Below are 24273 nucleotides of genomic sequence, written 5' to 3'. Positions count from 1 at the left end.
AGCTTTCAATGTTTTATCTTTGAGTTAGCTGTGGGTTTTTTTATATATGCTTTTAATAATTTTGAGAATGTTTGTTTTCGTTTCTAGTCTTTGGGGGTTTTATCATGAAAGCATGTTAGATTTTATTAAAGGCTTTTTTCTGTGTCAGTTGAGATAATCATGTGAAATTCTCTCATTCTATTATTGTGATGTCGATTTTCTTGTACTGAGCCACCTCTTCATTTGTTGGATAAATCCCAGTTGATCATGGTGTCTAATCATTTTAATATGCTGTCGGGTTTGGTTTGCTGGAATTTGGTTGAGTATGTTTGCAGTTAGGTTCATAAGAGAAATCCATCTATAGTTTTCTTATGATATCCTTCTTTGTTGATGGAATCAGTTATTGCAGCCCTCATAGAATGAGTTGTGAAGAGCCCAGTCATCTTCTATTCTTTTGAGTGAGCTTGAGACGAATCAGGGTTAATTCTTTAAGTGCTTTTCTTTGTTGGGTGGTTTTTACTGATTGACTGCATCTCTTTGATAGTTATAGGTCTCGTAAGAGTTTCTATGTCTTTTAGTTTGTTTTCATGATTTGTAAAAGTTCAAAGCACTTTGCTAAGACAGAAATGTATTTGTAATACTTATATTTCTAAGTCGATGGAAAGATTAATCATTTTCCTGGGTCAGTGTTTATTGAGTGGATTTTTTTTTTTTTAGATTCTAGAATTAATTTTATAACCATTTGAATAGAAATAAAAACACTGAAAGAATCAACTAAAAGTGGTAAATGCAGTTGCATGCAGGAAAGGTGGCAGAGGGATGCTAATTTTCTTAGACTACAGCAGCACAGTTTAACCCTTTGTAAAAGTAAACAAACTTAATTAGTCCAGAAAAAGGCAGTTCTATAGCCAGGCGGTTGCTGTTGTTCAGTTGCTAAGTCATGTCCACTCTTTGGGACCTCATGGGCTGCAGCATGCCACGCTTTCCTGTCCTTTACTACCTCCCGAAGTTTGCTCAAATTTATATCCATTGAGTCAATGATACTATTCAATCTTATCCTCTTCAGGTTGCCTAGATCCAAATTCCACCTCCATTTGGTAGCTATGAGACCTTGGGCAAGTTTACAGTGTTTGAGCTCTCTGAACCTGAACCTCAATTTTCACGTTGTAAAATGGGAATGATAACAGTACCTACTGTATAAAATTTTTATGGGAACAAAAGGGGACAGTGGTATGTAAAGGTTTGGCTGGTGAGTGTCCTGTAAATGGAAGCTTCTTGATACTATCTGTTATCAGGCTTGTCCAGACCAACCTAACTTCCTTTTCCACTTAGCAAGAGCCCCCTGCTGCTCTGGAGCCCCCCCATATGTACAATCAACTGCCTAATACTGGGCATGTCTCTTCTCCTAGGGCCCCTTAGAGGTGGCTTCAGAAGGGCTCTGAACTTAGCAGTCCTACCCTTACTCCAACCCCGCCCCCTGGGGGGCATGTCTTTATTTATTTATTTTTTAACCAAGATTTCCAAACTCTGTGGTTGCCTTGCCTAGCTAAAAGAGGAAGAGGGGGATCAGCCCAAGGAGAAGGAGGAAGAGGAAAACAAGACAAACAGCCAGTGCTAGTGGAGAGGAATACATGTCCAGTGGGTCTGGTCCCGTCAGGGCTGGTGTCCGAGAATCCGGTTCTCTGCCCCGCCGCAAGCCCTGCGTCAGCCTGCCGCTTTCCTGCTGAAGCCATGGGCCCACGGACCCTGCTGATCTTGCTGGTGGTCACAGCTTGGCATGGTAAGAGCAGAACCAGAGCTTTGGGGGTCAGGGGGTGGGGACAGGGTTGTGACAGGGTTCCAAGGAAAGGATTCTCTAAACCTCTGCCCGTCACTAGGGTCTCCACTCTGCGTTTTCATCTCCCCAACCCTGGACTGCGGGTGTGTGGGTGTCTGCTCCAGAAAGGCAGTGGAGGGAAAGCGGGTATGAACTAGGTGGAACCAGCCTGGCCAGGGCTGTGGATCTGGCCCAGCTCAGATGGTGACTGTCCGTGTGTCCTGAACACATCCCTATGCCCTCGGGACTCTTTAGTGCCTATTGAACGGTCAACAGCATGTTTTGGGGGCTGATGGAGCAGACAAAATGCTCCTCAAACCCCACTGTGCACACAGATACCCCAGGGATCTTGTTACAGTGCAGACTCTGACTCTATCAGTCTCAGGGGTGATCTGAGATTCTTCATGACTATCGAATTCCTAGGAGATGCCAGTCCCACTGGTCCAGACCTACGCTGAGCAGAGAGGCCCTGAGAGCCTCTTGTGGCTCCGCTGGCACTGCCAGTGTGGGACTCACGAGGCGAATGAGGCAGGATGTGACTTGGAGGGGCCTGAAGAGGCAGTGGTCCTTCCTTGGGTGGCTTGGGCAAGAGGTCAGAAGGAGAGGTAAGAGGTTAGCCTCTCTGGCCAAGGGCTCAGGAGAGGTAAATTTGGGGCGAGAGAGTACAGGGCTAGCAGCTTGTCTCAGGGGAGGACAGCGAGGGTCTGCTAGGCTGAAATCACAGACACAGGCTGCGGGGCCTCAGGACAGAGAGCTGTGGAGCAGACCCCACCCGAATCCCATCCCTCCGACAGCATCAGTGATGCAGGATCTCCCGCTAGGAGGGTCCCTAACTGAGGCTGGGGGCTGGGTGCTGGACTCGTATCTACAGTCGGCCCGACAAACACATGTTAAGTTCTTTTGGCCACTCCATGCGGCATAAGGGATCAAACCCATGCCCCCTGCACTGGGAGTGTGGAGTCTTCACCATTGGATCACCAGGGAAGCCCCTAAATTTTGCTGCATATTTGGAGGAACGCTGGGGAAGGATGGGGACTGTGGGTGGGGTAGGAAGGCAGCAGCATCTCCGGCCTTCCCACAGTCCTGTGGCTGCAAGAGCCTGAGGAGTAGGTGTGTCTGGTCCCTGAGGACGAGATGGCCCACTGAAGGGCTTTTTTGGGCCCAGTCAGTTCCACTGGGCTTGCAAGTCTGTTCTCTTTTGTTGAGATGAATTTATGTGTAGTAGAAAGCATTGATTCTTAAGTGTACCTGTGATGAGATTTGACAAGTATATACGCTTGTGTCCCCACCATCTCAATTAAGATAGACACTATTCCCCTCATCCTAGAAAGCTTTGTGGGTTTTATTTCACTCTTTTGTCCTATCCTCCTGCCCAGAAAATGCCTATGGGAGACTGATGGGGGATGGAGGGGCTGTCCAGCATCTCGCCTCAAAGGAAAGAAGAAATGGGGACTGCAGGCTGGAAGCCTACTTTTTCAGTAGACCAGTGATGAATGAGGGGCAGTTGTGAGGAAGTTGGGAGACAGAATCACTGTACCCTAGAGACCAGAAGAGACTCACTAAGACTCAGGGCCAAGGAGGAGGCTGTGCCCCAAACCTTGGCATGCTGTGTGTGTGTGTGTGTGTGTGTGTGTGTGTATGTGTGCACATGTGTGTATGTTTGTGTCTCTGTGTGTGTATGTCTATTTTTTGCATGTGTATGGGTGTATATATTTGTGTATGTGTGTGCATGTATGTGTGTGTATGTTTGTGTGTATGTGTGTGTATGTTTGTCTGTTTTTTTTGTGTGTGTATGTTTGTGTATGTATGTATGTATGTATGTGTTGGGGGAGAGGTGGGGGTGTGGGGGCACACCCTGGGAGCTGATGATGAGGGATGTCTCCCAAGCAAGTGGGAGGGGGTGAGAAGGTTTGGGGAGTTGAGATGGTGGGGTGAAGGGGCAGAAGGGGTCCAGCCCCCACCCAGGGAGTAAAGGCCTGAGCAAGCTTTTCCTTCCCTCCTGTCAAGCCAGCAGTGGGCAGCTGGAGCGGAAGCTGAGGGTGTCAGCCCTGTCCTGCATGAATACTTGCGACGACAGGACAAAATAAGATAATGCCTCTCTGACTACACTTCCAGGAGGCTGAGCCTGGAGTTAGAGGACAGGGTTGGGGTGGGTGAGGGAGAAGGCGCCGTGAGACCCAGCAGGGGCAGAAGCGAAATACAGAGTCACAGAATCTGAGACCGTGGGATGCTACAGGCATAGGCTGTGACCTTTAAAAGTTAGCACTTCAGCTGGTCAGAGTGTCAGGATCAGAGAGGAGGTTAGGAGAGTAGTAGATGAAGCAATAACACGGGACAGGAGAGCTGACTCAGCCAGAGGTTGTTTATCACCTCCTTGAATCCTCCCAGGACCTCTCAGAGGTGGAAATTCGGATTGTTCTCATTGAAAGAGTATCCTGAGGGTCAGAGGTTAAGCAGCCTACTTAGTTAGCAGGGTAGAGCCAAGTTTTGGACCCAGGTTGGCATAGCACAGTTGTAAAGAATCCTCCTGCCAATGCAGGAGATGGAAGAGACTCGGGCTCCATCTCTGGGTCAGGAAGGTCCCCTGGAGGAGGAAGTGGCAACCCTTTCCAGTATTCTTGCCTGAAGAATCCCATGGACAGGGGAGCCTGGTGGGCTAGAGTCCATGGGATCGCAAAAAGTCAAACATGGCTGAGCGACGACTGGCTGACATGAGTCCACAATCAAGCTCTTCCCTCCAGTCCCCCACCCCAACCCCGATGCCCTGCATGGCTGCAGCAGTAATAGGCTAGCACCTGCTCTGTTGGGACTTGCCAGCAGCCTGCCAAAAATGATGCTTGCCCCTCTCCCTGGGGGTCAGCAGCACAGGGAAGCCTGGCTACAACCCCCAGGTGTCGGCTTCCGCAGTATTCCTCTGGTCACTCCATCCTTTATGCAGATCAGAAGCCTGCACATCTCTGATGTGTACAAAATCAAAACATAAATTAAGTCATCCTGAAATAATTTGACAGGATCTTTCTGATTCTGGGGTTTGTAGTGAGGGCAGGGTGCAGTGGAATGGAAAGACCCATTTAAGAAGATTTTGTGCAGTACTTCCCTGGTGGTCCAGTGGTTAGGAATCCACCTTCCAATGCAGGGGACATGGGTTCAATCCCTGATCGGGGAACTAAGGTCCCACATGCCAAGTGGCGGCTAAGCCCACACACTGCAGCTTCAGAGCACTTATGCTGCAACAAAAGATCTCACGTGCTGAAACTAAGACATGATGCAGCCAAATAAATAAATACACTTTTTTTTTTAAGAAGAAGCTTTTGTGCAAGATGATGAAGAGTCCCTGAATTTGCCTGGTTCCTTCAGGGTTGGGATGTCCATGGTCCCATCGCTGGGACAGACAGATTAGACTCAGTAGGGGGGTACCTAGTAGGTCAGTGGCAGAGCCGGGTCCTGCAGCCTGGGATATGCCAGTGCCCAGCAGGTGGTACTGCCTGTTTCAAGGGGTGAGGGGGTCTTTCCCCTAAAGGGGACAGTGGCCAGGAAGCAGAAGTGAGAGCCTCCCTCGGAGAAGGACTGCAGGCTGAGCGGAAATGGGGGCTAGGCCGGGTACCAGCAATGTGTTTCCGCCTGCACAGGCTGGAGGGCGCCTGGCAGCCCCTCCAAGTCCTTGAATCAGCTCTCACTTCCCTCCTTTACCCCTATTTTAGGCCCTGGAAAAATGCTGACACTGCAGAGGCAACGGGCCTTCTTCCCGGAGGGCCTGAGTTTCAAGTTCTCTTTTCTCCTTCAAGAAAATTTTCCTTAAAAGAGATTGTCCCTAGTAAACGCAGAAGTGCTGGGATGTTAGGGTGGGCTTCTGGGGGTAGACTAGATAGTAAATAGAATGGCTAACCTTTGCTGAATTATTTATATTTGGTGACAGGTGATGTTCTAAAGCTTTCTGTGCATTTAAATCTCCTGACATCCCAATAAATGGGTACAATTTTGGTCCCCATTTTATATGGGGAAACTGAGGCACAGAGCCTCTGAACCTCCCCACTGTGCTACAGACCAGATGTCCAGTGATGAGAGAAGGCACAGCAGAAGACTCGAACTCTGCCATGCCAAGATCCCATACCCCTTGTCTTCTTCTTTTATTTCTTTAAAATATTTTTTAAAGGTATATGCATTTTTATTTGTTTTTGGCCATATTGTGTGGCACGTGGAGAGGTCAAACCCATGCCCTCTGCAGTGGAAGCTCAGAGTCTTAATCACTGGACCATCAGGGAAGCCCCTTTTTCTTCTTCCTCGTGTGAATTAATTCAGAACACTTTGCCATGAACGTTCTATTCATTTCTTTCTTCCAAGGACAGAGGAGCCGCCTGGTGGGCTACAGTCTATGGGGTTGCAGAGAGTCAGACACGCCTGAGCGACTTTCACTTTTGCTTGTTTGAAGCCCCTTCTTTGAGCTAGGTGCTGGACTTCATAGCAGGAATGCAGCCCATTTATTACAACAGGCTGAAGGAGTCCACTCCTGGGGAGAATGACGCAGTCATGGCCAGGAAGACTGAGGCCAGAGGCTGCGGTAGCCCCCCGGGACAGTGGCTGGGTGGGAGGCCAAGAAAGCCCTCAGTCCCCTTCTCTCAGAGACATCAGAGATGTCAGTCCATCACAGAAGGTTTGGGGCAGGGCCTGAAGTGACTGACCGGAGAGGGGCAGGGATGCGTCTGAGTTGGTCCTGCAGTTGTAGCTGAACCCCAGAAGCAGCAGCAGCCTGCCAGAGAGCCCCCAGCTCAGAGGCAGGGTACAGCCAGCGGGATGTCACCTCAGCCCTCACTTCTATCTGCCACTTCCCATCACCAGGTCAGGGGGTCCCAGTGATAGAGCCCAGTGGCCCTGAGCTGGTGGTGGAGCCAGGCACAGCAGTGACCTTGCGATGTATGAGCAATGGCAGCGTGAAGTGGGATGGCCCCGTTTCCCCCTACTGGACTCTGGACTCTGACGCCCCCAGAAGCATCCTCACCACGAACAATGCCACCTTCCTACACACGGGAACGTACCGCTGCACTGAGCCTGGAGACCCCCTGGCGGGCACTGCTACTATCCACCTCTACGTCAAAGGTGAGGACTATGAGCCCCCTCCCAAGAGGACTAGCCCAGCAAGGCCCACCAAGAACGGCCAAGAGGGCTGGGCCCTGACCTGAGCCATCATAATAAGCCAACTCCACGTTTACTGAGAACCTGCCACGAACAAGGACCTGTGGCAGTGCTTCTAATTTCATTCCTCACAACAACCCTGTGAGAAGGTTCTTGTTTCTGCGCATTTTCCAGATGCTCAGAGAGGCTGAGTCATTTGCCCAAGGTCACACAGCATTAAATAGTGGGGCTGGACCTGCCCCAGAGCCCCCAAGCATCAGCTGAGCTTCCCTGGTATTATGTGACCTCAGGCAAATGAACAGCATCTCTGAGCTTCTCCGTCACCAATGTCCAGGGACCGGTCGGTTAGCCTGGCGGAGGGGGGGCCTTTGTAACCCTGTATCTCCATGCTCCCCAGACCCTGCTCGGCCCTGGAGGGTCCTGGCCGAGGAAGTGACGGTGTTGGAGGGTCAGGACGCGCTGCTGCCCTGTCTGCTCACTGACCCGGCACTGGAGGCGGGCGTCTCGCTGGTGCGGGTGCGCGGCCGGTCTGTCTTGCGCCAAACCAGCTACTCCTTCTCGCCCTGGTACGGCTTCACCATCCACAAGGCCAAGTTCATTGAGAGCCAGGACTACGAGTGCAGCGTTCGGGTGGCTGGCAGGGTGGTGAAGTCCCTCAGCATCCGGCTTAAAGTTCAGAAAGGTGCGTGGACAGGGACGACCTGAGAGCTGGTGCCTGGCGGAGGGGAAGTAAGGGTGGGTGCTTCGTTTCACCTCTTCCTTCCAGTCGTGCCTGCGTCATCCATGGGGCACCTGCTGAAGCAAGACCATGAGGTGTGAGGTGCTGGGAGGCAGACCACATGTATGCTGATAACTCAACTGGCAAGGTAGTCTCAGGTCATGAAATAGGCTATGAAAAGCATTGAACTGGGTGGTGGAATAGAATGTGTGGGCGTGGGGAGCTCGTGGAGAGAGTGACATTTTATTTGAGTGGAAATGTGCCTTATGAGAAGGTGGAAACAGCAGGTCCACAGTCGTGAGCTGGGAACAGGCTTCAGATGTTCCAGGAATGGAAGGAGGGCCCAAAGCTCTCCCACCCCTTCAGACATGGATTCCTACTTGGGGCTCACCAGGTGCTGGGTGCTGAACACAGGAGAGGGGGGAAACCGTGAGCAACGCCATGGGGTGTCATGATGGCAGGTGCATGGGACGCCTCGGTATCAGCATCAGTGGTGTTGAAGTCTCTCTTCTGTCTGCTCCCCCCTTGTTTCTGCTGGGCTGGTAGATGGATTCTGGTTTCTGGGAGGACTGGTGTGAGTCAGCAGGATCAGAATCTGAGCCTAAGACAGGAAGCAAGCACGTGTAATGAGGCCAGGGTCAGAGTGGCAGGGCTGGCCCAAGGGCCTGTGCCCTGAGCCCACGAAACCTGTCCAGGAAACCAAGGGAACCCACTCTGTGTGCAGAGGAGCCAGGCAGGACCTTTCCCTACAGCCCACCTTGCAGAGGGATCCCAGGGCCCTCGTTTCACCATGACTCTGTGACATGAGTGCACTCCTTAGCATCTGACCCTATAAAACGGAGTTAGGTTATCTTTCAACAACAGCCACAGCCAGAGATGTTAATTCATAGGCTAGGGCTTCCCTCATAGCTCAGTTGGTAAAGAATCTGCCTGCAGTGCAGGAGACCTGGGTTCGATTCCTAGGTCAAGAAGATCCCCTGAAGAAGGAAATGGCAACCCACTCCAGTATTCTTGCCTGGAGAGTCCCATGGACAGAGGAGCCTGCCAGGCTACAGGCCATGGAGTCACAAGAGTCGGACACGACTGAGCGATTAAACCACTATCGCCATGTTTTAGCCACTGGGTTAGCTGTGCCTAAACTAGGCATACCACACTAGGGATACCACCTGCATTTACTGGTGGTGACAGATGAGAGAGAAAGCAAATAAATGTGATGAACAAGAAACCAAGCTGAAGAGATATGGGTAGGGGAATCCATGGGAGTCCCCAGGCAAGAATACTAGAGCGGGTTGCCACGCCCTCCTCCAGGGGATCTTCCCGACCCAGGGGTCGAACCCAAGTCTCTTACGTCTCCTGTATTGGCAGGTGGGTTCTTTTCCACTAGTGCCACCTGGGAAGCCCGAAGCTAATTCAGCTAACCTGTGACAGGAGGCCCCTCTGAGGAATGTTTGAGCTGAAGATGTGAAGGATGAGAACAACCAAAGTGTGGTTGTTGCATGGATCAGGCATTCCCAAAGGGAAGGGCAAGGGCACGTCTTTGGGTGGGAGGGGCCACATGGCTGCAGAGCGGTGAGGGGTGGCAAGTGCATACAGGTTGGGAGCAGGGTCTGGGGAGGTACGAGGGACTGCAGCTTTTAGTCTGAGTGATGAGAAGCCGCTGAATGTTAGCACAAGAGAGGCGCATGATCCAGTCTTCCTTGTAGGGAACTGACGTTGGCTGCTGTTGGCCTCACAGTTGGCTGCTGTGAGGAAGCAGGGAGGCCTTCCAGGTGGCTGCAGGAGTCCAGAGCAGAGGGGAAGGGTGTGACTGGGGAGAGGCGCTGGTGATGGAGCCAAGGGGACTCTTCAAGGTCCATTTAGGAGATGGGATTTGTTGTGGAGAAAACTGAGGTGCCATGGCTGCCCCCCAGGTTTTGGGAAGGGAGCCTGGGCCCATGGCAGAAAACAGAGTGGCAGCTCTGGCCTAGGTGCTCATGGGTGCCTTCCCCTGATCTCAGTCATCCCAGGACCGCCGACCTTAACATTGGAGCCTGAAGAGCTGGTGCGGATTCAAGGGGAGACTGCCAAGATCGTGTGCTCAGCCAGTGACGTTGATGTCAACTTTGACGTCTTCCTTCAACGTGGAGACACAAAAGTCAGTACCTGGGGGAGGGGGTGGGGTCCTGCCTGTCCTCCTGGCACTCCAGGCCCCACCTCAAGCTGGCACTGGGAGCTGAGGGCATAGCTCAGGACCAGAGAGGGGAATAACTCACCCAAGGTCTCATTGCTGGTCAGTAGATGATGCAGAAGCAAGTCTCAGGCTCCTGCATCTGCACATTGTGATGGGAGAGGGAGGAGGCAGGATTCCACCCTCTTGACCCATGACCTTTGCCCTAGCCTGTAGACAAGAGGCACATGTCAGCTCAATTCTGACTTTGCAAGAGGTTCCAAGGCCACCTCTGAGGCCCATGAATGTAAGAATTATTTCTGAAAAACTCTAGAGAGAGGAAGAGGGAGTTTTCTCAGGAGGAAATGGCAGTAGGCCACTTCTAAGAACATACTTCCTCCCCATGCCTTCTGCATGCCAGGCATAGCCCTATGCCATTTGCATTCTCCATCTCACTTACTCTTCACTACAACCCTAGAAGCATGGGCCAGTGTCAGTCCCAATTTGCAGATGAAGAAACTGAGGCTCACAATTCAGTCCCTGCCCAAGGAAAAGCACATAGTAATCCTTAAAGGCTGAGAATTAGAACCCAGCTCTTTCTAATTCCTAAATGACCTCTGTATACCATTTCTGTTCCTTCTGGATGCAGCTCGCAATCTCTCAACAATCCGACTTCCGTGACAACCGTTATCAAAAAGTCCTGACCCTCGAACTCGATCATGTAGGCTTCCAAGATGCTGGCAACTACACCTGTGTGGCCACCAATGCCCGGGGCATCCACACTACCTCCATGGTCTTCCGGGTGGTAGGTGAGCATCGGGGTGGTGGAGGGTCAGCACAGATCCTGGGGAGAGGGGGTGCATATGGGGATTGAGAAAGAGGGAGCTGATGTTAAAAAAAGGAGTAGACACTGTTGGAATAGCTCACCAGAATCCCCCCTTTTCTCAGCCTGGCTAAGGAGCCATGTCTGTGTCAGCCCTCTGATTGATTCTCAGAGTCCTTCCTCTCTCCCACCTTGGAGGTCCCACAGTGCATGGCTGCATCTCATTCCAGCATCATTTTGTTGTGTTTTGGGATTGATGTCCAGTAGGTCCCTCCTGGACTTTGCTGTTCACTCATTCATTCATTCCTGCATGCCTGGGACTCACATCACATGGGCATGTGAATAGACAGCAGGCACCCTGGGTGGGCATGCAAGAAGCCTGAGGTGTCCTGAGAACACCAAGGGGGACTCCCCAACAAAGGCTTGGACTAAATGGACTCTAAGCTGGGACCAGAAGAATGGAGGTGGGTTACTCAGGCAGAGGGGAGGGGAAGGAAGGGGAACAGCACTTCAGTAGAGGGAACAGCATATGCAAGGCTCAAAGGCAAAGAGAACAAGAGCATCTGAGGCATCCAGAGAAACCGACGACAGCAGGGACACGAAGGGGTGGCGGGGGGTGGTCATAGGAAAGCGGGGCGGAGGGTAGTATCCGAGAGCAAGTTGAATGGGTAGCTTGCATCATCTCTGGTGGGCTGGGGTCAAAGGTCTTAAGAGGAGAGTGATGGGATCAGATGGCAGAGAGGATGCAGGAGTGGTGGCCAGGAGCCCGCGGTCCTAAGCCACATTCCAGCCTACCTCCACCAATGATGTAGGTAGGTTGCTTAAACTCTTTCCCCATCTGCAAAATAGGGATCCTAACAGTAACTGTCTCATAGGTTTGCTCTGAGAATTCATTGAATATATCTGAACTAACTAGGGCAGGGCCTGGCACAGAGTAAACCCTCAGTGTGCTTGAGGAGATGTCATTTGAGAAAGCTCTGCCCTGTGTCATGTGGATTGGATAGGAGACTCGAGGCTGGAGGCCCATCAGGGCAGTTAACGTGGTGTTCCAGGCCAGAGATGGCGAAGGGTGCTGGATTATGGTGGGGACCCCGGAGAGTCTGTTATCCAAAACAATCTAGGCGGGACAATGGCTGCTGGGACAAAGCAGAAAGGAGCCAAGATGACCAGAGTGATTGGGGAGGAGGCAGCGACAGTCACTGGGCTGAGAATCCGGAGCAGAGGGCAGCTTCTTCAGGGTAGGGACAGGTTCAGAGTGCTTCCAGCTTGGCCACACCTCATGTATTAAGCTGGGAGCCTGAGGGGAGGCGGGAGGGCGAGCCTAAGAATCGTTACCCTCACAGAACAAGTAATACATCAGGCTTGCAGGAGCACCTAAGCTCTGTTGTGGGCCCATCCTGTGCCAGCAGCTCTGAGGGCTAAAGCAGGAGAGAACAGTAAACTGTCTCCCAGTTATGGATTCTAATTCTATCCATTTTGTAGTGCAGACCTACAGTAGTCAGTCAACGGATGTTGTTTTCCTTCACTCTTCCCGCTAGATCCTTTTTAATGCGGGGGATCCAGTTACAAATGAGAGAGAAAATGTCCTGCCCACATGGAATTTGTATTCTAGTTGGGAGAAGACAAGCAATAAGCAAAATAAATTATGAACAAGAACAATTGGATAGGGTTTTCAGCTTAAAATCGGGTGATCATCAAGGAAGATTACTGGGAAACTGACATTTGAGCAAAGACTCGAAGTTGGTGAAGGACCAAGCCATGTAGAATCTTGGAGAAGAGAGCTGCAGACAGAGGGCAAGCAGTGTTTTTAAGGTGGGTCCAAGCTCACCACATGCAAGGAGTAAGTCAGCCAGTGTAGCTGGGTGGAGCTTGAGAGCAAGTGTAGTACATGATGACATCAGAGGTGAAGGAGAAGGTCCCGGGAGGCCAGCGAGAGACCTGGGCTTTTCTTCTTGAGAGGGGATACCACTGGAGGGTTTGAGCAAAGGAGTGACATGATCTGACTTGAGGGTAGCAAGATGTAATATGGCTTTCTGGTGCTTTGTTGAGGACTGTCTATTGGGAGATGAGGGTAGAAGCCAGGAAACTGTTAGGAAACTCCTGCTACTAGTTTGAGCCAGAGGTGATGGTGGCTTGATTAGGGAGGGATACGGTGGAGGTGATGGGAAGTGGCTGGAGTTTGGATGAATGAACGGCTGGCTGGCTGGCTAAGGGAGAAAGAGAGAAGAAAAACAGCCTTGCCCTCAAAGCTCACAAGCCTGGAGAGAGAAGACAGCTACCTAAAGGGAGGACCAGGTGCATGAAGAAGTGTAGTGGTGGTGGTGGTTTAATCGCTAAGTCCTGTCCGACTCTTGCGACCCTGTGGACTGTAGCCTGCCAGGCTCCTCTGTCCATGGGATTCTCTAGGCAAGAATACTGGAGTGGGTTGCCATTTCCTTCTCCAGGGGGTCTTCCAAACCCAGGAATTGAACCTGGGTCTCCTGTACTGCTGGCAGATTCTTTACCAACTGAGCCACCAGGGAAGCCCGAAGCAGTGTAGATGTGGTGCCTAATGACTGTACAGTCTCAAAGGGCCACAGCTGGTATCCTGCTAAGTGAAATAAATCAGACAGAGAAAGACAAGTACTATACGATATTGCTTATATGTGGAATCTTAAAAATACCACAAAGGGACTTCCCTTCTGGTCCAGTGGTTAAGATTTCACCTTCCAATGCAGGGGCTGTGGGCTCAATCTTTGGTTGGGGAACTAAGATCCCACACGCTGCAGGATGCAGCCAAAAACTTAAAATAAGTAAAACTTGGGGAAAAGATCCTTTAAATATAAATAAATTTAAAAATTTTAAATACCACAAACTAATGAATATCACAAAAAAGAGGCTGACTCACAGAGAACAAACTAGGGGTTACCAGTGGGGAGAGGGAAGGTGGGGGGCCATATAGCAGCAGGGGATTAAGAGGTAGAAACTTTTATGTATAAAATCAATAAGCTACAGGATGTGTTATACAACACAGGGAACATAGTTAATCATTTTTAACAACTTTAAATGGAATATAACTTTTAAAAATTGTGAATCACTATGTTGGATAGCTGAAACTTATCAAATATATATCAACTATACCTCAGTTTTTAAAAAAGTAAAACGAATCCAGAGGAGGGAGCACTCCTTTACCCTGGAGTGATGGATGGAGTCTCCCTGATGGGGGAGTCTTAGAGAATGAGAAGGATCTAAATAGAAGAAAGGAAGAATATGGGGTTCCTGGTGGAGGAAATGACTTGAGCAAAGAGCCCAGGTTGGAACTACTGTGGGGTGTTCTGAGGATATGAGAACACCAAGATGGGTGGAGAATTGTGTGTGTGTCTGTGTGTGCACATGTGAGTAGGAAGAGGGGCCATGGCTAGATGGGCATAAAGTGAAAGTGAAAGTGAAGTCGCTCAGTCGTGTCCAACTCTTTTCGACACCGTGGACTGTAGCCTACCAGGCTTCTCAGTCCATGGGATTCTCCAGGCAAGAATACTGGAGAATTCAGGTATAGGTAGCAGAAATCAACTCAAACAGACCTCACCAAAAGAGGATTTTATTGGCCTTATAGCTAAAGCAAAACAAAACAAAACATGGTTATGAGCTTCTGGGACAGCTGGATTTTAATGTTCAGATGTGGACAAGAAACTATTGTTTTCCAACCCTTGGCTCTATATTTTTCTTGTGGGGCAGCACCAAGTTTGGAAACCCCAGTGGAATGAAAACTTCTCTTTTCCTCCAGTTCCAACAGAAACCATAGGAATGAGTGCCATGGACTCACTCATTCCTACCCGCAACCAATCACGATCCAAAGGGCACAGATCACCCTGATTGGTTGGCCTGGGTCACATGCCCACTTTAGAACTGGATATGGAAGTTGCATTGATTAAACTTCTACCAGAAAAAGGGGAAATATAAACTACTACCAGAAAGGGGGACATTTTTAGCTGCTAGAAAACATTTTATACAGTTATAACAAGATAGATATATTCTATTAATCTCTTTATTACATAAAAAAAGAGGTAGAGGTGCCAAGGAAGATAGGAATTTGCCCAGGTTCTTCCAGGAAATTGGAGATAAGAGTTTAAAGCCCTGAGCTTTTGAGAGGGGTGGGAGTGGTGGGAAAAAGATGAGAGAGGGCACGTTTTGGCTACAGGTCAGGTCTGTGTGACTGGCACATGCTAGCTACTCAGGGAGGGCCCAGCTGAAAGACTGGCTCCACAGGTGGATCACCAAATGAACACACAGACGGACATCTTCCCACTCATTCCAGATTTCTGTGCATTCTGCTTCCCAGACAGTGCCTACTTGAACTTAACCTCTGAGCAGAACCTCCTCCAAGAGGTGGCCGTGGGTGAAAAGCTTGAACTCAGAGTCAAGGTGGAGGCCTACCCAAGCCTGCAAAGTTTCAACTGGACCTATGAGGGTCCCTTCTTTGGTTCCCAGCCCAAGCTCAACTTTGAAACCACGAACAACACATACAGGTACCACCCAGTAGCTCCCATCTGCATGGCCCACAGCCAGACAGAGGACGCTTTAAGAGAGTCAGCACACTTGGGTCCTGTCTCAACCTTGACTAGGGGGTGAGCCCTTTCCCATTTCTAGGGCTCAGTGTTCTTGACTATGTAGAGCCTCAACATCAGTCATCTGTGTTTGAGATGTAGATGAAATTAGCGTACCCTTTGTGCTGTATCCTTGGGAAATTAAATGACGTCCTCAAGAATTCTATCCTTTCTTGGGTGTGTGCGTTCTGACGGTCACCCAAGGTCTCCTGAGCTTATTCATTCTCCTCTTTTGTGACTAATCCAAATGCAGAAGGCCATCCCCATGATTTCCACTCAGAGTCACACTCCTGATGGCAATTGCACGAGGTATCTAGAGCCACACACACAGGTTTGGGGGACTAGAGGGAATTAATATCTCTCAGTCACAGATACATCAAAAGTTCTTTAGAAACCTGTGGCCATCCACCCCTGAGAATTTCTCACCAGCTACTCTTCTCCACTGGATCAAAACTCTTCTTATGAAGGTCTGTCTGCCTGTGCACACCCCCACCCTCCACTCCCAGAGTCCTGTGTACTCTACATGCAGAGCATTTTAGAAATGTCTTTTTGTCTCCTGTGGACTCTCTCCTCAGGGTCTTACTTTCCTGCCCAAAGTGACCTAACCAGGCAGTTTCTAAACAAGAGAGTTTTTTCCCTAAGGAGGAACACAGATAACAAGTGTGAAAATAATCATTTCTCTACCCTGTTCTACTTCTAAAATTTTTCCTGGAGGAAGGAAACAGCAACCCATTCCAGTATTCTTACCTGGAAAATCCTATGGGCAGAGGAACCTGGCGGGCTACAGTCCCTGGGGTCACAGAGGCAGACATAGCTGAGCGTGGGCACACTCCCTCCATAGCTGCTTCACAGTGCTGTGTTAGTTTCTACACGCAGCAAAGCGAATCATCTGTACGTATACACATATCCCCTCTTTTTTGGACTTCTTTCCCATACAGGTCATGACCACAGAGCATTGAGTAGAGTTCCCTGTGCTATAGAGTAGCTCTCACTAATTACCTATTTTATACATAGTATCAATAATGTATATATGTCAATCCCAATCTCCCCTTTCATCCCATCTCCCTTTTCCCCCATTGATATCCATGTTTGTTCTCTATGTCTCTATTTCTGCTTTATAAATAAGATCATCTATACCAATTTTTTCAGATATAACATGTATGTGTTAATATACGATACTTATTTTTCTCTTTCTGACTAACTTCACTCTCTATGATGGTCTCTAGGTCCAGCCACATCTCTAAAAATTACCCAACTTCATTCCCTTTTATGGCTAAGTAATATTCCATTGTATATACATACCACATCTTCTTTATCTATTCCTCTACCATTTGAATGAGAGAGTACAGGTCCATTAAAGACAGCAGAAATGTGGATCACATGCAATCACATCTTCTCCCACAACTGTGATGAACAGCCCTAATTCAGTTAAGAACCATTTCGTGTGATGTCTAAATACAGCCTCAGAGTCCTTCTCAATATAGTCTTGAGGCTACATTTCCATCATAATTGGCTCATAAGAGGAGATCTGTTGCCATCTCTATGGTAGATAATCCTCAGACATCTTCCAACTCCCAAACTCTCTGGAGTTCTCTTTCTAGCTCTGGAAGCCCAAACCTCTTTGATTCCTGGATTCTTGTTTGTTGATCAACAGAATCAACAAAGATGTTCCTTTGTCCTCATCTTCTTCTTCTAGTTCCTTTCTTGTCCTTTCCAGCCAGGATTTCTAGCTTCCTCTCATCTAAAAGAGAAGTTCTGAACTGGAGTCTGCAGACACCAGGAAGGGGGCTGATCCATGGATATGTTTCAGGGGTCTGTAAGCAATAGGGACCCTGTGGAAAAGAACCAGAGAGGTGCCCTTGAACTCGGTAATCTGGGGCCTTTCAGCACAGGGCACCAAACTGAGCCCGTGTGATAGGTGTGTTCATCATGGTGATTTGGACTCATGCAAAAAGTTAAATTCTTTCAGTTTAAGAAGCAGGTATTAGTTATCTCAAGAATTGACACATGTAGAGGGGTTCTATATACCAACGAACTGGCTGAGTAAATACCATGGGTTTTAGTCTAGTAATGGCTGCAGGTATTTTCCAATGAAGGGGCAAGTGTCTGCAATGAGTTAGGCTCTCTGAATACAGATCCATCACGCTCACAGAAAAACAAGCAAAGGGACAGAAAGTTAAGTATCCTTGCGTAAGGTCACACAGCTGGGAAATGGCAATCCTAGGACTAGAGCCCCCTGGCTGCATCCTGCCTCCCTTCCCTCTCAAAGCCCCTCCTGGCAGGGCTGGCGCTTTGGGGATAGAAGCTGACCAGGTACTGGTGTTTTCAGTGAGGACTGTTTAGCCCAGTGATGGTGGTGAAAGTAGATCCATTCAGTGAGGCTTGTGAGGCTTCTCCCCGCACTGGCACTGTATAGACACTGCCTCCACTAAAGCTCAGAACCAAAGTGCTTTGCGGATGAGAGAGGCAATTCAGGAAATCGGGTTGGTGGTTTTTCCATGTCTCAGTGGACCCAGGCTGGGTACCTGGCTCAGCCAAGGCCTTCGTGCCCCAGACCCCTGACCAAAAATAAAACCACCCCCTCTAAGATGGTTTTCGGAACCCTCTGTCCTCACCCCAGACGGCCTGCTCCTCCCACACAGATACACCTCCAAGCTCACCCTGCCTCGCCTGAAGCCCTCCGAGGCCGGCCTCTACTCCTTCCAGGCTAGAAATGCCAGACGCGAGGACACCCTGACCTTTGAACTCACCCTCCTATGTGAGTAGAAGGGCTTGGGGACACAGGGTCCCTGGGGCGGCTGAGATAGACGAGCTGGGGGAGGTTGGGCTGGGGCAGAGAAGACTCAGGGTGGGCGGTCAGGCGAGGAGACTCAGACCCTCTCTACCTCAGACCCCCCAGAAGTAGAAGTCATGTGGACCCTCTCCAATGGCTCTAAAGCCCTGCTCTGTGAAGCCTCCGGGTACCCCCAGCCCAATGTGACGTGGGTGCAGTGCAGCAGCCACACCAACAGGTAAGTGACTTCCCTCCTCACCTGGGCTCAGGGGCTGGGCACCCCAAAGCTCTGGCCACATTCTGTGCTTCCCAGATGTGATAAGACCCACGTGCTGGTCCTGGAGGAGCCGAACCCTGATGTCCTGCGCCAGGAGCCCTTCCACAAAGTGACCGTCCAGAGCCTGCTGACCCCTGGGACCTTGGAACACAACAGGACGTACGAGTGCAGGGCCCAGAACAGCATGGGGAACACCTCCGGGGCTTTGGGGCCCATCTCCGTAGGTGAGCCTTGGACCCCTGCTCCAGGCTGCGACAGGAGGGGCGCCCAGGGAACTATCCCCAGCCACTCCTGGGAGCCAAGGGCCAGAGTTTCAGTGCCGAGCGGATCCCAGCCATACCGAGTCTAGCTCTCCACGTGTGACTCTAGGCCCCTTGTGACCAAAGGCAGCAAGATGGGCAGTCTAGAACCCAGAGGGCTGGAAGTAGTAGGGGGAGAAGGGCAGAGGGGAAGCAGAGATCTAGACAGAAAGCAGCCTGAAGCAGCAGCAGCCTAATCTGGCCCCTCTGCCCTTATTCCTGCGCTTGAGCTGACTCATTAGTTCACAAGTGTGCATTTGAGACTCACAGGGGAACAGGGCCTCCCCCGGGCTTACAGTGACAGGGACAGGCGACTAATGAACACAGGCCCTGCCCCCAACTGAGGGCCAGCCACTCCGGCCTTTCCCATCCTTCCCAGACTCCCTTCCATCAGAGACAGTCCTTTCCACCCGGGGCGCTGTGCGGTGGGGGTGGGGGGCAACTGCCACTGCAGCATTGTCTGGAGGAAGACTCCTCCCTCTCTGCATTGCACAAAGGCTGCATGTGGGTGAGTTGTCTGATTCTGAGAGGCCCAAGACTGTACAGGGCCACAGCACCCTCGGTCCTCTGAAAAGCAGGTTCGGCACCCACTGTGTGCCAGGCCCAGAGAGGACAGAATGGGGCCTCCGCCTGGCTCCAAGGGGCTCCTGGTGCCCTAGCCTTGGAGTCCCAGTTCCACATACGCTGCCCTGGCGGCTGTGTCCCAAGCTGGTGGTCCTATATTACAAATAAGAAAGCCAACATGTTGCTGAAGGCTTACACTGTGCCAGGCATCGTGCCAAGCCCCTTGCAGACACTATTTCAGTACACTCACCCAACCCCAGGAAGTTGCTTTAGTGCAGCCTGCCTTCCCTCTTGGGGTGTGATGAACCTGAGGCTTTGGGAGAAGTCACAGGCTTGCTCTCACACCTCATAAGAGGTAGAAGTGAGGCTGAGTCTCAGGTTCATGCTGCTGATCTGGCCAGGGGGTGGAAATTAGGTCCTTCCCAACGCATCAAGGGAACTGGGGCTACTGATGTGGGAAGAGGAGACCTGGGTCCATGAGCCTGACTTTCAGACTCTCGGAGGGCTGTGTGGTCCCAGAGGGCACTTGGGGATGCTACAGGGACCTCCTGGGGAGGCAGATTTCAGTCCAGAAGGTCTCTCTGTCCAAGCTGGCCAGAGGTGTAGGTAATGAGCCTCCACACTGGGGGAGGGTTCAAGTCGTGGCTGAGCCCCAGAGGCTTCTTACACAGGCAGGGGGTGGGTTGCGTGATCTGAGGGGCTCCCCTGGCTGCAGAGGCTGTGAGTCTGGGCAGGGTTTAGAGCTGGGCGTGAGCAGGGCTGGAGGGGGGTCCTCCCTGCCCCTGGCTAGGGGAGGATCTGCAGGCTTCCTACTGAGAGGATACTTTGTTCAATCAACAAGAATTTTGGGGGCACCTCCCGTGTTCCAGGCCACAGGCCTGTTCCAGTGGGGCCCGGGGTCTCAAAGGCCCCTTGGACCAGCTCACGGCCCTGTCCGCCCCTCCGTGCAGGAGCCTCCATGCAGCCCCGCGATGAGCCCCTCTTCACACCAGTGCTGGTGGCCTGCATGTCCATCATGGCCTTGCTGCTGCTGCTGCTGCTGCTGCTCTTCTACAAGTACAAGCAGGTGAGCCGGGCGGGCGGGTGGGGCAGCACCACCGGGCCTCGAGGGTCCACCCGGCACAACCGCTCACCCGGCGGCTGGCCATTCACGACGAGAGCTCTCCAGTGGGCACCTGCTGTATGTCAGTGTGAGTGGCTGTGAGTCAAGACTCAAGCCGCTGGGGTTCTGCTCTCGTAGGCTTCGCTGTCTCGTGCAGGAAATGGCTGCTACCATGAAAGTGAGGGCGTGGATTACAGAGGAAAGATGCTGCCAGGAGAGCCGTGGGGAGTCGGGGAGGGTGAAGGTGGGATCCTCTCCCAGCTGGGGCTTCCAGGGGCACAAGAGGGGCCCCAGGGGCCAGGCCTGTGTCTCTGTCAGGTGGCAGGTGAGCTAGTGGAGGGAAGGCCTGATCATCATCATCCTCTTCATTATTTTTTAAAAATATTTATTTGGCTGTTTCAGGTCTTAGCTGTGGCACACCAGCTCTTTGGATACCCATAGGCTTCTCTAGTTGAGGTGCATGGGCTTATTCACACTTTCATATGCCCACTTAGTTGCTCCGTGGCGTGTGGGATCTTAGTTCCCCATCTAGGGATCGAACCCACATCCCCTGCATTGGAAGGTGGATTCTTATCCACTGGACTGCAAGGAAGTCCCCATCATTTTCACTGTGCGTGCTAAGTTGCTTCAGTTGTATCTGACTCTGCGACCCTATGGACTGTAGCCCGCCAGGCTCCTCTGCCCATGGGATTCTCCAGGCAAGAAGACTGGAGTGGGTTGCCATGCCCTCCTCCAGGGGATCTTCCCCACCTAGGGATCTGACCCAGGTCTCTTATGTCTCCTCCAGTGGCAGGCAAGTTCTTTACCACTAGCACCACCTGGGAAGCCCCTCCTCTTCATTATTTAATATTATTACGAATCAAGTCTGCTGTTAATTGCACTTTGATGTTTAGTACCCTGCCTGTCACTTTTGAGTGCTCAATCGGTGATTGAGCAGTGATTTTAGGGGCATTTTTATGACATGTGTTACCTGTATCCTCTCATTTACCGCCCTCAGCAACCATGGCATGTGGGTAGTATCACTAACCCCATTTTACAGAGTTGGAAGCTAAGGTTCCAAGAGGTTGAGACAGATGCCCTAGTCTACAGCTGGCCAGTGGCAGAGGTTGGTTTCGAAACAGTCATTTTCTAAACCATTTTGCAAAACATGAAGTCATCTTATTTTACCCTCACGACAATCTGGAGGCAGGGACTAGAGCAGTCAGCATTCTACAATAAGGAAATGGGCTTAGCAAGGTTGAAGGACCTGCTCAAGAATCCTAATTGCTTCCCACCCCAGAGCCCACGGTCTCCACCATTTAGCTGCACTGCCTGTCTATATGAAAGACCATTTCCGGTGTGGTTGGGCACTGACAGGGCCAGGCCAGAAGGCTGCGGCAGGCCAGAAGTGAAGGGATGGTTTCTGGCTGGCAGGGAAAGGAGTCTGCTTGGAGGAGGCAGCATGGCGTGGGTGAGACTGGCCATGGAGCATGGGGCAGGCAGCCAGGGGAAGAGGAGATTCAGGGCAAGGGTGTCTCTGGGGAGAGGGCAGTGTGCACAAAGAGTGGGGAAGACCACGGGGAGCACCGGAAATACTGATGCCTGGAAGAGGCTGCAGGTGGAGGCACATTGGAGGTATGGACCCCATCCTGAAGGTTCAGGAGATGTGAACAACAGAATGAAGTGAGTTACAAATGAATAGTGCACCTGTGAGCCCCTTGCTGCCTTTTCTTCCCCGCACCTGCCTTGGGAGTTTTAGTGTAAGCAGAGGACTTGGAGTAGACAGGCGGATGCTGTGTCGGGGGTGCCCAGAGGCACACAGGGTGCTCGGTGCATATCAGCACCCAGCCTGAGGGCGCAGCTCTGAGCGCAGCCTCCAGAATCTGGGGCCCCAGGTCAAGTCTTCAGGGATCTAGGTCCACCTCTGACACTGGCCATGAGACCTTTTGACTGGCAGACTGCAGGCTATGGGACACTCAGCAAGATCCTGGGCTTGGACAGCGCTCAGACTGGACGATGAACATGCTGGGCCCAGGAGGAAGTTGGCTGGGGAAGCTAAGTTTGCTCACACATTTTGGGATTGGAGGGCTGTCTGAGGTTGGGCATCTCCTTGACTACACGCCCAAAGTGGTTGTCGGGCACTGCTCGCCCACCTCCAGGGGGACAGGACTTCAGTCACTCTCGTGGCCTCCCGTTCCTTCTCTGAGCAGCTCTGTTGCAAAGTTCTTCCTTATATGGAGCTGAAAGCTGCCTCCCTGTGCCCCACTGAGCTGCCTCCCCAGCCCTGCAGAGATTCCAGAGAAGTGTCCAGTTCCCCCTCCAGCCCTTTCTGCCTTGGACTGCCCAGGCCCCTTGGTCAGTTGTTGTTTGGGGACGCTCTACCTTCTTTTCAAGGGACCATTTTTGGAATGTGTACTTGCAGGCACCTCTTATCCTATTTAGGAAATTGAACTGGCCCCTGAGCCCACCCAAGAACAAGAGAAGGAGGGCATCCCTGGGGTCAAGATGGCCATACCCTAATGTGATGGCCATGCCCCAGGGCTTACTGTCAAAATGTCCTTTGCTTTGCCCCTTGGGGTTCTGAGCCTCGCCCCTTCCCTGGGGAGCCAGCCTGGCTTGTCCTCACTACACAGGCCTGAGGGGAGGGTGGCCCCAATTGGGGGAAGGGTTACTTCTGTCCCAGGGCTGAGTCATCACCTTTCTGGCCCCCAGAAAGACCACAAGGGGGGCTGAGGGGGAAGAGAAAAGGGCAGGAGTCAGCAGGCTAGAGGCTAGAAGCAGGAGGGACGTGCGGAAGAAAGGATGACAGTGACAGGGAGGAGCAAGGGGGATGGTGGGAGGGGCAGTGGAGAGGCTAGAATTCTCGGGAATGGGGGCCATAAAGGGGATACACAGGAGGGTCCCTAAGATTTCTGGTGAGAACTGTTCAGATCTTCCCCTCCCCAAGACAGAAAGCATCCTCCCACCCAGACAGCAGTCCCGCATGGGGACTTTGATGATTCCATGCCCACCTCGGTCGGCAAGGGGAAGTGGCCGGGCCCGTTACAAGGAATAAGTGAGATGACGCATGTTGAGTGTGGAGCCCAGCGCCCACTCACAGGAAGTGCTCTGCAGGCACGCACTGACAGCATTCTATTCCGAGGTCACCCAAAGGAGAGGCCCGTCTGGGCAGGAGCTCCCAGGAGCTCCATAGGAGGAGCCATGTGCAGGCGCGGCAGAGGCTGGGCAGAACGGGAGGCTGCCTTCCGAGAAGAGGGGTGGGGGCGCCTGAGACAGGCGGGAGAGAGTGGTGTCTTCCTCCAGCGATCAGGTCTGGGATTCAGAGGCTGAAGTCCCAGCCAGACAACCTCGCTTGCCTTGATCTCCCTCCCCTTCCCCACTCTCCCCTGCCCGGCTGACTCAGGCCCAGCTGCAGGGCCAGAGGAAGGAGAAGTGGCAAGGAGGAAAAGATAGCCTTCACCGCAGTGGCTCCTGGAGATAGAAGTGGCCAGGAGAGGAAAAGGAATACTTCCTGGTGCTGTCTCTGTCTTTTGAGTTGGAAAGGCAGCCACAGGCAGGGTTTGAATCCTCTGACACTCAGGAAATCTTCCTGTCCCATTTCAGGCTATCTGCTATAACTCTACCATGGCTGTCCTGACATTTACCCGTAGTCTCTTGTTCTGAATCAGAACCTGGAAGTTCTTTCTTATGTCTAACTACAATCTCTCCCTCCAAACTACCATCTGGACGTTCTTCCTGATGGCTACCTAGGAGACTTCAATCACAGGCCACCCTCCTCCCAGCACCCACTTGAGCTCCCCCCACCTTGAGGAGGGTGCCCCATGGAGGAGCCCAGCTGCTAAAAAACGCGGCCCAGCTGGCCTCCATGCCCCACGAGTGACCGGAAAGAGAGTTGGACTGCTGACCCGAGGCCTCGGTGTTCTCCAACGCCCCACCCCAGCTTCCACTTTCCACCTAAACTCTGTCTTCCATCAGCACTTCTCGTGGGCACCCCCTGGCATCATGCCCCCATGCAGCTGCCACCCTGGGCAGGAACGAGAGCAGCAGCCACTCCCCCGTAGGGCAGGCTCTGGCGCTAGCGCGC

General features: G+C 51.7%; 1 protein-coding gene across 1 annotated transcript in view; it reads left to right on the top strand.

The window, feature by feature from the left end:
* The first annotated feature begins 1508 nt into the window (after positions 1–1508).
* The window catches only part of CSF1R (colony stimulating factor 1 receptor), a 31776-nt gene continuing 9011 nt past the window's right edge, over positions 1509–24273 (top strand). The window contains exons 1-10 of the mRNA XM_010850552.1: positions 1509–1759; positions 6632–6889; positions 7323–7607; positions 9641–9777; positions 10439–10598; positions 14931–15117; positions 17838–17953; positions 18086–18206; positions 18282–18469; positions 20059–20174. Coding sequence (XP_010848854.1) covers positions 1711–1759; positions 6632–6889; positions 7323–7607; positions 9641–9777; positions 10439–10598; positions 14931–15117; positions 17838–17953; positions 18086–18206; positions 18282–18469; positions 20059–20174 — 1617 coding nt within the window. The 5' untranslated portion in view covers positions 1509–1710. The remainder of the gene's footprint in view (positions 1760–6631; positions 6890–7322; positions 7608–9640; positions 9778–10438; positions 10599–14930; positions 15118–17837; positions 17954–18085; positions 18207–18281; positions 18470–20058; positions 20175–24273) is intronic.

Source organism: Bison bison, unplaced genomic scaffold (assembly GCF_000754665.1).
Source record: "Bison bison bison isolate TAMUID 2011002044 unplaced genomic scaffold, Bison_UMD1.0 scf7180017864291, whole genome shotgun sequence".
In the NCBI taxonomy this organism is placed as follows: Eukaryota; Metazoa; Chordata; class Mammalia; order Artiodactyla; family Bovidae; genus Bison; species Bison bison.
This window is presented reverse-complemented; position numbering and strand designations above follow the sequence as displayed.